At 42.6% G+C, this 13,514-nt stretch overlaps 2 protein-coding genes across 3 annotated transcripts; one reads left to right on the top strand and one right to left on the bottom strand.

The window, feature by feature from the left end:
- Nucleotides 1-126: 126 nt before the first annotated feature.
- On the bottom strand, nt 127-6,827 carry cpb2 (carboxypeptidase B2 (plasma)). The gene is made up of 11 exons (XM_061699299.1): nt 6,757-6,827; nt 6,582-6,657; nt 6,386-6,510; nt 3,763-3,871; nt 3,586-3,687; nt 3,182-3,283; nt 2,997-3,107; nt 2,825-2,915; nt 630-832; nt 414-498; nt 127-338 (listed from the first exon to the last, which is right to left on the bottom strand). The coding sequence occupies exons 1-11, from the start codon at nt 6,825-6,827 to the stop codon at nt 127-129; spliced, it is 1,287 nt and encodes a 428-aa protein (XP_061555283.1).
- A 1,708-nt stretch (nt 6,828-8,535) lies between these two features.
- Nucleotides 8,536-12,672, top strand: alg11 (ALG11 alpha-1,2-mannosyltransferase). Of its 2 annotated transcripts, none has more exons than XM_061692271.1 (5): nt 8,536-8,593; nt 9,733-9,954; nt 10,026-10,397; nt 10,463-11,028; nt 11,786-12,672. In XM_061692271.1, exons 1-5 carry the CDS (start codon nt 8,559-8,561, stop codon nt 12,067-12,069), a joined length of 1,479 nt encoding a protein of 492 aa, XP_061548255.1. In that variant the 5' UTR covers nt 8,536-8,558; the 3' UTR covers nt 12,070-12,672. The 2 variants fall into 2 exon arrangements, with proteins under 2 accessions (XP_061548255.1, XP_061548264.1); XM_061692280.1 differs by having other exon boundaries at nt 8,557-8,593; nt 9,813-9,954; nt 10,058-10,397.
- Nucleotides 12,673-13,514: the final 842 nt, after the last annotated feature.

Below are 13,514 nucleotides of genomic sequence, written 5' to 3'. Positions count from 1 at the left end.
TTTAAACACTTTATCCAAGGTCTGAGCACTTTTTAACCCTTAAAAAGGTGACACGCTGTAATAATGAGGAAAAACACAACTTGAAAGTCATTTTCAGGTTTAATCCAAATTTTCTGGTATTGCTACTTAAACAGCTGAAGAACTTATTGAAGCTTGTGTTTTGTCTATGACCCTAAGAGCAATGGTCTTCACGGCAAGGAGCGCTTCATTGCACGCCCTGGAAATGTGAGACGGTGGCAGAAGAAAGCCATAGCGTCCACGATCCTGGAGCTCAAACGTGAATGAGTACTTTATGCCAAGATTGTACGCCCAGTCATCGGAGCCACCAGGTGCCAGATCTGCAGGATAGTTAGAGCAATGCATCAGTACTTTGAATCAGTCAAATGAGCTTGAATGAAAAATAACTCACTCACATATCGTCTGCGCTCCTGCACCATATTTGTAAGTGTTTCTGTAATATCGTCTGATATTTTGTGAAGCTTCTTGGGCCATCTCAAACTTAAATTAGAGATTAAAGTTCAACATCCAAAGTTAGAAAAAACATTTCTTGTACGTCTGTATGTTTTGGATTCTAAAAACATCTTTTGATCAAATTGAGCCTCTGTATTGGGCTGGGCATAAGCTCTCACCAGCTCATTGTGGTTCTGTGCCTCATCCAAGGTACATGAGTATGGGAAGAGCAGCATCTGAGAGTAGGCGTGGATGCTGAGGTAAAGCTGGATCGTGTCCTTTTTACTGCGCAGGAAGTTGGCTACGGCCTCCGATTCGGGTTCTGATTCAGGGAAGGCACCGCAGTAGATCTCACTGCAGGAATCATTGGAGGCTCCCTCCGCTGGCGGGCAACACAGACTCCAAATAAGAGCAATTCCAAGGCACACATTTGAAATTACAGTACAGTATACACATAGACACAATTTCGGGTACCCTTCTATTCCACAAATACAAAACTCACAATGGCAGAATTGTTTTAAAAAGAAAGGAAACTGGCTTGGACCTAATTATGGTACCCATAACTTCATATTTTGTTACACAACATTTAGAGGAAAAGACTGCAATCACACAATGCAATGTTGGTAACTCTGAGTGAGACTTGTGTACCTGTCAACAGGTATTTTGCCCCACTTCTTGTGTACAAACTGTTTCAGGTTTGAAGGGTGACTTCTCCTGACTGCATGTTTTACTGTAGCTCCTTCGTCAAATATTCAGTAGGATTGAAACCACGGCTTGTCCGAATAGTCTGATATTTTGTTTTAGCCATTCTTATGTGTTTGTGGTCACCGCGATGTCCGCAATTTGGGAAAAGTCTGGCATGAACGTCCCGGTCAACAAATAAGGAGAGAGGCATTGCAGCCTTGGCAACGAGCACGGCCAACTTTTGCATTGTCATTGGTTCTGTCACCAAGCGTCAGCCTTCACTGACAACCTCAATCATTCTTTTGTCATTTTTCCAAGACATTCAAGACATTCTGTGACTGATGCAGCAAAGCTGCCCCAAAACCGAGCGTCCTCCATGTTTTGCAGTATTGATCTTTTCTTTATATCAGAATCATAATCATCTTTATTTGCCCAGTATGTCCAAAAAACACACAAGGAATTTGTCTCCGGTAATTGGAGCCGCTATAGTATGACAACAGACAATCAATTGACAGAGATCACTTTGGAGACATAAAGACATTGACAAAAACTGAGCAATAAAGGTTTGCTAGTTATCTGGTAATGCCGGTACATTTTTTTTTTTTTTTTTGACAATTGTGCAAAAAGATGCAGAGTCCTCTAGCACTTAGAGCAGTTCGAATGACTAATATTGCAAAAGTCCGGTGCAATGAACATTGGGCAAAAGGGCGAAAGTAGTATCTGGGACAATGTTCATTGTGCAAATGTTGCAGATACTCCTCAGTCAGTGTGCAAATGGAGCAGATGCTACTCTGGCATTTGTGGCCAGTATTGGTCAACAACAGATATGCAAATAGTGCAGTGTGAGTGCACGGGTAATATATAATTGCCCCGACAGAAATGTGACAACAAACTCAAGACAAAAAATTCCAAGCATGTTGCAATGGAATTGTAGGTTAGGTGTTTAGGAAGTTGGTTGCAAGAGGGAAGAAGCTGTTGGAATGTCTGCTAATTCTAGTTTGCATTGATCGGTAGCGCCTACCTGAGGGAAGGAGCTGGAAGAGCCAGTGACCGGGATGTGGAGAGTCCGAGAGGATTTTGAACGCTCTTGTCTTAGTTCTGGCAGCGTGCAAGTCCTCGAGGGTGAGTAGGGGGGTACCGACAATCCTTTCAGCAGTTTTAATTGTCAGTTGCAGTCGGAGTTTGTCATTTTTTGTAGCAGCACCAAACCAGAGGCTCCAATTTGTTTATTAACGTAGAGTTGTGACTTGACAAAAGGCTCAATTTTTGTCTCATCTGTTCTAAGCAGAATATCCAAGAACCCTGGTGGCTTAGTTGTCCATCTCGATCTAAACCCTATTGAACATCTGTCGAAGAAGCTTAAACGTGCAGTCTGGAGAATGCACACTTCTAACCTGAGACAATTGAAGTAGTTTGCTCACCAATGACAGGTGCGCAAGTCTCAGTAAAAGCTACAAACATGTGGAGTGATTGCTTCAAAAGAGTTGGACAACAAAATATTAGTTAAGGATAACATCATTTTTGTCCAGGCCAGTTACATTAGTATTTTTTTAAACAAATCATTTAAAATGTTTCTTTATTATTACTTCAGTCAGTTTCAAGTTATTTCAGTGACCATTGTGTTTTTGTTTGCTTTACTGGAAGGGTAGTAACAATTTTGTCCATGTGTCTACATTACTGGGAGACTTACTGCACCAGTTTGCGTCAAAGTTCCTGTTTAGGTCAACACCAACACAGTAGCTATCCGGGTGGACTGATCGGCTCTTCCTCCACATTCGGTTCTGAGACACGCAACAAGTATGCAGTGGTAAATCAAACATCCGCTATAAATGACTGTCCACTTCTCGCGGATGCACTTTTACCGTAGTCCATGTGTACAGATACCCATCAGGATTCATCACAGGTAGGACGTAAACATCCATGTTGTCTAAAATGTCAGTTATATCTTGGTTTTGCTTGTAAAAAGCTAAGGACTGCGGAGAGGAGAATGTCTTACCCAACTGATTTGTGCACTAAACCACAGATCATACGAACCAGATTTACTCACATATTGTACAAACCATAAGCAGAAAGCCGGAGAGATCCACTCTCTGGCGTGGATTCCACAGTCAATCCACAAAGCCTTCTTATTCCCACTGTTAAGCGACAGCTGAGGGTGGAATAAAATATGATCTCAGTCATAGAAAATGAATGAGTAATGCACTTCTTAACAACGAAGAGGTTGTCTGTGTGCTACTATGTTGTACTTGCAGTTCTTGAGTGTGTTCTCACAAGGATGATATTGTTAAATGTTGGGGAGAGTGCACACATCAAACCTGTCCAAAATAGGATATGCAGGGCCAGAAGTTGTACTAAGTTGCAATTGGGTCAGCTCCAGCAACATGTTCAGATGTGTATCACCATGCTTATCATATCAGAGTTGTTGCATTTGATTGATGGAATTATATGCACCTTCAGAACATAGAGTGGTTGTTTCTCAAATGAGGAACCCAGAAGAATGGTTTTTATGGTATTTGGGTTGTCTTGAGAGGTCCTGTTGATCCAATAATAGATCTGAAGGAGACAAAAAAAAAATGCAGGTCAACCCTTCATCGTTAGGGAACCCAGCATGTTATAGAAGGCATATACATCCTCCAGGCGGTGATATCGCTCAAAGAAACTCGTGGTGCTTCTCGGGTCTGTGGAGTCGTTCCTCGTCTGCATTTCAATCAGTAGATCGGTGTTGTCCAGTAACACTCTGGAAAACACAGTTTGACAAAAGCTTTTTGCTCCACTGAAATAAGACTGATTGTAGGTACGTGTACAGTGGGTTTTCAGACCCCACATTTTTCTCTCTTTGCTATATTGCAGCCATTTGTTAAAATCATTTAAGTTCATTTTTTTTCTCATTAATGTACACACAGCACCCCATATTGACAGAAAAAAATTTAATTGTTGATTTTTTTGCTGATTTATTAAAAAAGAAAAACTGCAATATCACACAGCCATAAGTATTCAGACCTTTTGCTGTGACACTCATATATTTAACTCGGGTGGTGTCCATTTCTTCTGATCATCCATGAGATGGTTCTACACCGTCATTGGAGTCCAGCTGTGTTTGATTATACTGATTGGACTTGATTAGGAAAACCACACACCTGTCTATATAAGACCTTACAGCTCACAGTGCATGTCAGAGCAAATGAGAATCGTGAGGTCAAAGGAACTGCCTGAAGAGCTCAGAGACAGAATTGTGGCAAGGCACAGATCTGGCCAAGGTTACAAAAAAAATTCTGCTGCACTTAAGGTTCCTAAGAGCACAGTGGCCTCCATAATCCTGAAATGGAAGACGTTCGGGACGATCAGAACCCTTCCTAGAGCTGGCCGTCTGGCCAAACTGAGCAATTGGGGGAGAAGAGCCTTAGTGAGCGAGCTAATGAAGAACCCAAAGATCACTGTGGCGGAGCTCCAGAAACGCAGTCGGGAGATGGGAGAAAGTTCGAGAACATAAGTGTCAAACTCAAGTGCCGGGGGCCAGATGCGGCCCGCCACATCATTTTATGTGGCTCGCGAAAGCAAATCATGCTAGTCAACTTCCGTGATTTTTGCTAAGATCTATACCCAAATTCCAAATTGTCAGAATAATAAACAATAATGTTGCGATAATGCGGCACGGTGGTGGACTGGTTAGAGCGTCAGCCTCACAGTTCTGAGGACCAGGGTTCAATCCCCGGCCCCGCCTGTGTGGAGTTGGCATGTTCTCCCTGTGCCTGCATGGGATTTCTCCGGGCACTCTGGTTTCCTCCCACATCCCAAAAACATGTATGGTATGTTAATTGGCAACTCTAAATTGCCCGTAGGTGTGAATGTGAGTGCAAATGGTTGTTTGTTTGTTTGTGCCCTGCGATTGGCTGGCAATCAGTTCAGGGTGTACCCCGCCTCCTGCCCGATGATAGCTGGGATTGGCTCCAGCACGCCCGCGACTCGAGTGAGGAGAAAATAGCTCAGAAAATGGAGGGATGGATGGATGTTGAGATATTGAGTTTTTCTGTTACCAACCCCTTCTTCTTCAGTAACTTAAGCAATACTTGAAAAAACTATTATCCTTGTCTTCTGATTTCAAAACTAGTTATCCCTCAATTTATTGTGTAATGGTAATAATGTTTTGGTGATGATTAAACATTTATATGGTTTCACTGTTCTAACGGCCCTCTGAGGGAAATCACAACTACAATGAGACAAAAATCATAACTACAATGAGACAAAAAAAGAGTTTGACACCCCTGTTCTAGAGAGTCAACCATCACTGCAGCCCTCCACCAGTCGGGGCTTTATGGCAGAGTAGCTCGATGGAAGCCTCTCCTCAGTAAAAGACACATGAAAGCCTCCATGGAGTTTGCTAAAAAAAACAAAAACCCGAACGACTCCAAGATGGTGAGAAATAAGATTCTCTGGTCTGATGAGACCAAGATACAAATTGTTGGCCTTAATTCTAAGTGGCATGTGTGGAGAAAACCAGACACTGCTCATCACCTGTCCAATACAGTCCCAACAGTGAAGTATGGTGGTGGCAGCATCATGCTGTGGCGGTGTTTTTCAGCTGCAGGGACAGGAGGACTGGTTGCAATCGAAGAAAATATGAATGCGGCCAAGTACAGGGATATCCTGGACAAAAACCTTCTCCACAGTGCCCAGAACCTCAGACTGGGCTGAAGGTTCACCTTCAAAAAAGACAATGACCCTAAGCACACAGCTAAAATACCGAAGGAGTGGCTTCAGAACAACTCCGTGACTGTTCTTGAATGGCCCAGCCAGAGCTGCCTAAAACCCAATTGAGCATCTCGGGAGAGACCTGAAAATGGCTGCCCACCAACATTCACCATCCAACCTGACAACATTAGAGAGGATCTGCACGGAGGAATGGCAGATGATCCAAAAAATCCAGGTGTGAAAAATTTGTTGCATCATTCCCAAGAAGACTCATGGCTGTATTAGCTCAAAAGGGTGCTTCTACTAAATACTGAGCAAAGGGTCTGAATACTTATGGCTGTGTGATAGTTCAGTTTTTCTTTTTTAATAAATCTGCAAAAATTTCAACAATTCAATTTTTTTTATGTCCATATGGGTTGCTGTGTGTACATTAATATGGAAAAAAATGAACTTAAATGATTTTAGCAAATGGCTACAATATAAAAAAAGAGTGAAAAATGTAAGGGGGTCTGAATACTTTCTGTACCTACTGTAAATATGTGTTTTTAGACAAACAACATACTCATTTGCTATATCATATCGTTGCAGCAAATCTTTTACTGTGGCTGAGCTCTTTGCAGGAACAAAGAGGTGAACTTGAGTTTCTTCTTGGATGTACTGAGGGTCGATGGGCTGCCACAATGCTGTCTGTGGACATGTCACATGGACACAATAAAGGAGCAGAAAAACAAAGCAAAACAACTGCCTGTCAATTCAACCTCGTATTGGCTGGAGATATTCTTCAAGATGCCCACTTGTTCGGGTGTTCTTGGTGTGATTGACAGAATTTGGTTGCTACAAAAAAAAAATAACGCAAATAAATTTAACAACCGAATTGACATTATGCTATGAGAGTTAATTTATCCACACATTAAAAAAGAAAATCCAACTTACTGTGTTTGAGTGCAGTGCCCCGTCTTGAGGAGTTGGCCAATTAAAACAAACCAAATCACAATTGTCTTCATGATGGAAAGGGTACAAATGATAGACGTTCGTTCAAACTGTGCGGGTAGTGAGTTGTTATTGATTGAACTGTTTATTTAGAAGTTGAACTTTGGCTTTTTGGGAGAGCGGGGGCATTGATCAATCCGCATGGCTACGAGTGAGTAGATCGGTGAACCCCTGTTCCAAAAATACATATTTAACCGTTTGTAAAAGGGTCAAAATAAGTTAGACATTGCATTACATTTAGACTGTCAAATATGCAGGGAGTGTCAAATTTGAATATGTCATTATTTACTGTATTTATTTATTTATTTATTTATTTAACTGTTTATTGAATTATCTCATATTCATTTAATGATTTCACTGTCCCTGCTTGTGCATCATGAAATCATTTTAGTGTATCTGTCATCCCGTCCCATCAAATTCAGTGGGCGGGCACTGGGTGGGACTAGCACTGATCCAGCCCCCAATTTCTTCTGCATGAGTTCGTCTGTGAATTAATAACAGACATTTGAAGAAACGTCACGCATTTAATGGCGAATACATAGGCCAGCATGTTTAATGCGCTTCATGTCCGAGTTATTAACAGTCATTTTAGTGGACTGTCTAAAACGCTTAACGTTAAAAAGCTTAGGCTTAACGTGGACAGCATCCGTAGTACCGGGGTTATCTTTTTTATATTTTTGGAGGTTGAAGTGTACGGAAGCGTATTGCATTCACTTGGATAAAAAAAACCTGTTTTTCTGAGTAATTTTTTGAGGTCTTTGTTTTTCTGATAATTTTTTTCTGTTTTTCTGACAAAATCTTTTTCCACCTGTTTTTCTGACTATTTTTTTCCCCACCTGTTTTTCTGACAAATTTTTTTCTGAGTTATCGGGACACATCGAACTCATGCGAGAACCTGCGAACTGCAACTGACTCTTTGCGGAATGCATTTTTGTGTCTTTTTGGGTCTCGTGAATCATAAGCAACATGACCGGCTTATTCAGTTTGATCAAGTTTTATTTTGATATGGGTTTAAGGCACTGGGAGATACTCTTCTTTGAGTCACATAGATGGTATTGTTATTTGGTTGTCGACATTACACAGGCACCTGCAGACTTTGCGTTTGTTCAGGAGGAAAGCCTATTGCTAGATACAGCAATGTTTGCCCAGAATCAGTTGGACAGATATGGTAAACAGAAACAAATAGTCCGAAAAACAGGTGGGGAAAAAAAAATTGTCCGAAAAACAGAAAAAAATAGTCAGAAAAATAGGTGGAATTTTTTTGTGTCAGAAAAACAAAGGCCTCAAAAAGAAATACTCAGAAAAATAGGATTATTTATTATTATTTTTTATCCAAGTGAATGCAATACGCTTCCATAGAAGTGGGCATGAGTAGACACATAAATTTTGGTGATGATTGATAACACTTTTCAGACAGTGAGGTGCCTGCCGTTTGACCCCCACTGCCGTTCACTCACATGCCTGAGTGAGTGCTTGGGAGTTTCGAAAATGTCAATCAGAAGTCAAATCATTAAATACATTGAGAAATTGAATAAAAGTGTACTAATTACATAAATATTGAAAAAATCCAAAATAGTGAAATAATTACATTTTATTGGATCGCGCCAATAGCCCTCCATTGTCGGAAAGCAGCAGTTGTGATGTAGTTATACATCCTCGCCTGTAAATGGCGCTACTGAAGTGTAAGTCACAATAAAGTGCCAAATTGAAGGGTGACGCGTGGTTTGTGGTCTGTGTCGAACAAAATGTCGGCACACGACGAACTCGTTCTCTGTTTGAGGTACGGTACGTACGCTAGTAATACTCTCAACACGTTTGTAAAAATGTTGCTGTTATTTTTTTTCAACCCTTGAAAACCGTTGCCATTTCTGTTCATTACATTTTCTCGTCACGGTGTTTTTTATTTTCGCATAGTTTGAAAGCTAATCAGTGCACAAGCGGTCCTCAAGTTACGACGACGTAACACAGTAGTCGTCATAATTAAATAGTGAATATTTGTATGAAATCCACTTCAAGACCATAAACGTAAATCGAATCAAATGAAAAACGGTGGTAACTGATTGTGTCTTTTCGATACAGTAATGTGCTGTAGTTGGTACTGTATATAGTGTCTCTTGTTCGTTGATCATTATTGCAGTCACATAGAAGAGCTCAGCTGAGAGAGGTTAACTGTACAGTTGTTGTTTTTGTTAAATATGCTTATTCTAGGCGGCCTCACAGTTTTCAGGACCCGGGTTCGAGTCCGGCCCCGCCTATGTGGAGTTTGCATGTTCTCCCCGTGCCTGCGTGGGTTTTCTCCGGGCACTGCGGTTTTCTCCCACATCCCAAAAACATGCGTGGTAGGTTGACTGAAGACTCTAAATTACCCTCATGTGCGAATGGTTGTTTGTTTATATGTGCCCTGGGATTGGCTGGCGACCAGTCCGAGGAGGGGGGGGGGGGGGGGGGGTAGCCCTCCTCTGGCCCGAAGATAGGTGGGATAGGCTCCAGCACGCCCGCGACCCGCGTGAGGATAAGCACTCCAGAAAGTGGATGGATGGATGTTTATTCGAATAGTTTTGATTTTTTTTTAGCCGTACATATCTAAATAACCGTCACGAGTTGTGTGGTTTGCAGTGCTGTTGAACAATCCTCTGCGATTGGCTGGCGACCAGTTCAGGGTGTACTCCGCCTCTCGCCCTTCGTGGTGCGTCCACTGTTGCATTTTTGTGTCTTTTTGGCTCTCGTGAATCACTATGTATTACAAAACAATGTTTGACCAAGTCATTTCCAAACATAATGTGTAAAATATACTGATGAATGAAGCAAGCCTCGATAGGCGCTTTGCGGACACGCCCCCTCCATCACTCGACACGCGCCTCGAAGAGTCTGCACGACCTGTAACATCACTCGTGTTTTTGTTGGGCTCCTGTGTTGTAGCTTCTTGTGGAAGTTGCTGTTCCACCTGCTGTTTGTGTGTCTGCTACTGCTTGCCGTGCTGATCCTGCTGATGTTGGCAGTGCGTCTGTGGCTGAATGGCAAAAGGAACGCTCGACATGCAAGGACGGGACGTCGCGCCGTGGCCTTCTTCCACCCCTACTGCAATGCTGGCGGTGGGGGAGAGAGGGTGCTCTGGTGTGCGATCAGGGCTCTGCAGCGAAGGTACAGTTGATGTATTATGCTGAATTCATTTGGAGAGTTGAATTAACTTGGAGTTCAACATGCCCACACAGGTACTCGGATGTTGACATTGTGGTGTACACAGGCGACATGGGCGTTTCGGCCCATGAGATTGTGGATGGAGCACGGCGCGGATTCAACATCGTCCTTCCCCGACCGATTCACTTTGTGTTTCTGAGGCTCCGATTTCTCGTGGAGCCGAGCCTGTTTCCTCACTTCACCCTGCTTGGGCAAAGCATGGGCTCAATCTTCTTGGGATGGGAAGCACTCACAGAATTCGTCCCTGACATTTACATTGACTCAATGGGATACGCTTTCACTCTGCCCCTTTTCCGCTACCTGGGAGGATGCGGGGTATGCGCTTACGTCCACTACCCCACAATCAGCACCGACATGCTGTCGGTGGTTCGAGAAAGGAACCCCAGGTATGCTTTTACGTACTTGATACACACGAGGTGGTCACCCCAATTATGAACTACTCTCATTCCAGGTTCAACAACCCAGGTTACATTTCTGACAGTCTGTTCCTGAGCGCCTTCAAGGTGCTCTACTACTGCCTGTTCGCTGTGCTGTATGGCATGGCCGGCTCCTGCAGTGATCTTGTCCTGGTCAACTCCTCCTGGACACTTGAACACATCCTGTCACTGTGGCACGCCTCCAACCGCACCAGTGTGGTCTACCCGCCCTGTGATGTCAGCGCATTCCTGGACGTCCCGCTAGAGGAAGACGAGGACAAAAAGTGCCACTCGATCGTCTCCATCGGGCAGTTCCGGCCCGAGAAGGACCACCGGCTGCAGATCAAAGCTTTCAAGAAGGTGTTGGATCGGCGGAGGGAGGCCGCTGGGGGCAGGGAGACTCTGAAGCTGATCCTGATTGGCGGATGCAGGAATCAGGAGGACCAGGATAGGGTGCTGATGCTGCGGGGGCTGTGCCAGGAGCAGGGCGTGGCTGACAGGGTGGAGTTCAAACTGAACATACCCTTCGCAGAGTTAAAAAGAGAGTTGGGCGGGGCCACTATTGGACTGCACACCATGTGGAACGAGCACTTTGGGATTGGTAATTGATCACCACTGACCTGTTTGTTTCAAAACCCGACCAATTAATCAGCCAATATTGGCCCTTTTCAAATCGTCAAAAATGTTCTTTCTACGCAGTAACACATTTACAATATAAGACCTAGATAATGACCTTCAAACAAACAATACCATGTTTTTGGAAAGTTTTTCAGCGTTTGCGTGACTTGTGGGTACACACGTCTTGAGGGGAAACTTTTTAAAAACATAAAAGAAAAAGATTGGCTCCCGTTTCAGTTTAACTCTCTCTCTGTATGTCATGTATTCAAAGATGCCATGTTTTGACATCCGAGAAAGGTGGCTCTGGTTTTACATTTTAAAGTCATCACTTAATGGCAAAGAAACTAATGGAATGGAAGAAATGGGATTTAAAGTGAAAGGGCATTGTGCATAAATAACGTGTTGCCGTTAACTTCTCATGTTGCTTCTGTACTGCATACATTCATGGCCTAAATCTTTTGCATGTTTTTGGACTTGAAAATTCCCCCCTGTTGGAAAGGGAAACAAATACTAACGGACAAAGTATCGTAAAACAGCCATATGTTCTGCCTGTAATTCATATTTTTAGTATTGTAAATGTTACTGGACAACAAAAGGTTTTTTTAGTCATATTTGTTTGAATTAATCGGCTGATTAATTGGTTCTGTCTTTTTTCTGCCAAATATTGGGGGGATCCATATCTGTCAGGCCCTTGTTTGTTAAATGTGTTGACCTCTCTGCCCCCCCCCCAAAAAAAAAAGGTGTCGTGGAGTGCATGGCTGCAGGCAAAGTCATCCTCGCCCACAAGTCTGGTGGTCCAAAGCTGGATATCGTGGTGCCTTTCGATGGAGGCCAGACAGGTTTCCTTGCCGATGACGAGGACAGCTTTGCTGAGGCCATCGAGGAAATCCTCAATCTGGCGCCTGCTAGCCGCCTGCAGATAAGACGCAACGCCCGGCAGTCAGTGGCACGCTTCTCAGATCAAGAGTTTGAAGTGTCTCTCTTGGCCGCTATGGAACTTCTGATGGGGACCCTTGAACGATAACAAGAACTGCATGTTTGTGTTTGTGTGTGTGTGTGTATGCGCTCTGTGACTGGAGCTTTTGAAACTTTGCACTTGGGAGACATTCACAGTACATTCAGAAAGTGTTGTATTCCAACACTTAATATGAAATATTTTTTTTATTACAGGTGTCCTCGGTTTACGACAGTTTCGTTCGTACTATGGCGACGCAACCCGTATTTCTACGTACCAGTTTCCCACTAAACAATGCTAATTTAGTAGTAAAGTCATAATTACAATAACTAAGTCATTGAAAAATTGTTGATACGGCAGTATCTGAGCGTACCTTGTATCTCATGATCACATATCCTTATGCCGAGTTGGAAACTTGTTCATTGTGTGCCTTTCGGAATGTTGGGACCATCTTAAACCCAGGATTCCTGTATTACAAACTTTAACGCATTTGCAACATAAATGCAGATTTAATCACCGAGGGTCTAAATACCTTTATGAATGTACTGTATGCTGTTGGACTGAATACTTTGCACTTTTAAGTATTGATTAACTGACAATGATCTGAAGATGAATTTGTATGGATATGAATTTTCACTTTAATTGTATATAAAGATTCAATTGCACACTCAATCATGCTGGACAAAGGTTGAGATCATTTGCGAGAATTCAAGGGACGCTGTAGGCGGTGCGAAGGGGCTTTTGGCTTGCTGATATGATTCATAGGCATAGAAATGGAACAGCTCAGATAAATTCTTTGCGCTAGTCAAATTGAAGTCACACGTGACACTGCTGCAGTCGCCCAAGGGAGTTTGCCTCCTGTGCCCAGCACGAAGTTGCCACGATAGGCTCGAGGACCTGATAGCTGAGTTCTCTGCTATGCTAGTGATAAGATCAGACTTAAAACAAGACAAATTTTGAGTGTCTTTTTCTTATGAGTAACAGGGTAGCATTGGTTTGAGTGACAGTCGATTACGGCTGAAAATATTACAAAAATCTGAAAAATGTAAGAGGACTTACCTTTGGTCAGAGCAATTAGCTTGATGATGTCGTTTCTGCAGAGTCAATATGATTATTTTTTTGCATCTTTGTCTATCAGACTGCAAACACTTAAGATATTCTCGAAATTAGGGCTGTCACTCTTACAAATTTTTTTTTTTAGAATCGATTATTCAATCAGTTAACCGGATTACTGTTTATTAATGTAGTATTGGTTGATTAACCAAAACCAAATAGACACCAATTAAGCACTAATGCTGTAGGCCTACTCCCTAACCTTTTTTAAGGATTAATGCGAAGTGGTACTAGTTACACACTTGTGAAGCTGCTTCAGGTTAAAAAAAAAGCTTGTCAATTACAGGTTATCCATAATAAGGCTGCAAATAACGATTTTTCTAATAGAGTCAAGTGACTTATTTTTCCCATAAATTGATTAGGATTGTTACTGGTTTGGTTCGGAACATGTCAGTAAATAG

Source organism: Phycodurus eques, chromosome 1 (genome assembly GCF_024500275.1).
Source record: "Phycodurus eques isolate BA_2022a chromosome 1, UOR_Pequ_1.1, whole genome shotgun sequence".
NCBI classification, from domain to species: domain Eukaryota; kingdom Metazoa; phylum Chordata; class Actinopteri; order Syngnathiformes; family Syngnathidae; genus Phycodurus; species Phycodurus eques.
Note: the sequence above shows the minus strand (reverse complement) of the source record. Positions and strands in the feature narration are given on the sequence as shown.

Excerpts from the sequence above, each read along its gene's own strand:
- cpb2 (XM_061699299.1), bottom strand. The coding sequence starts at position 6,827 with ATGAAGACAATTGTGATTTGGTTTGTTTTAATTGGCCAACTCCTCAAG. Across the intron at positions 3,688-3,762 it reads GATATCACCGCCTGGAGGAT|ATCTATTATTGGATCAACAG; the intron begins GTATATGCCTTC and ends TGTCTCCTTCAG. Across the intron at positions 2,916-2,996 it reads ATCTGTACACATGGACTACG|AACCGAATGTGGAGGAAGAG; the intron begins GTAAAAGTGCAT and ends TGCGTGTCTCAG.
- alg11 (XM_061692271.1), top strand. The coding sequence starts at position 8,559 with ATGTCGGCACACGACGAACTCGTTCTCTGTTTGAG. Across the intron at positions 10,398-10,462 it reads GTTCGAGAAAGGAACCCCAG|GTTCAACAACCCAGGTTACA; the intron begins GTATGCTTTTAC and ends CTCTCATTCCAG. Across the intron at positions 11,029-11,785 it reads GAACGAGCACTTTGGGATTG|GTGTCGTGGAGTGCATGGCT; the intron begins GTAATTGATCAC and ends CAAAAAAAAAAG.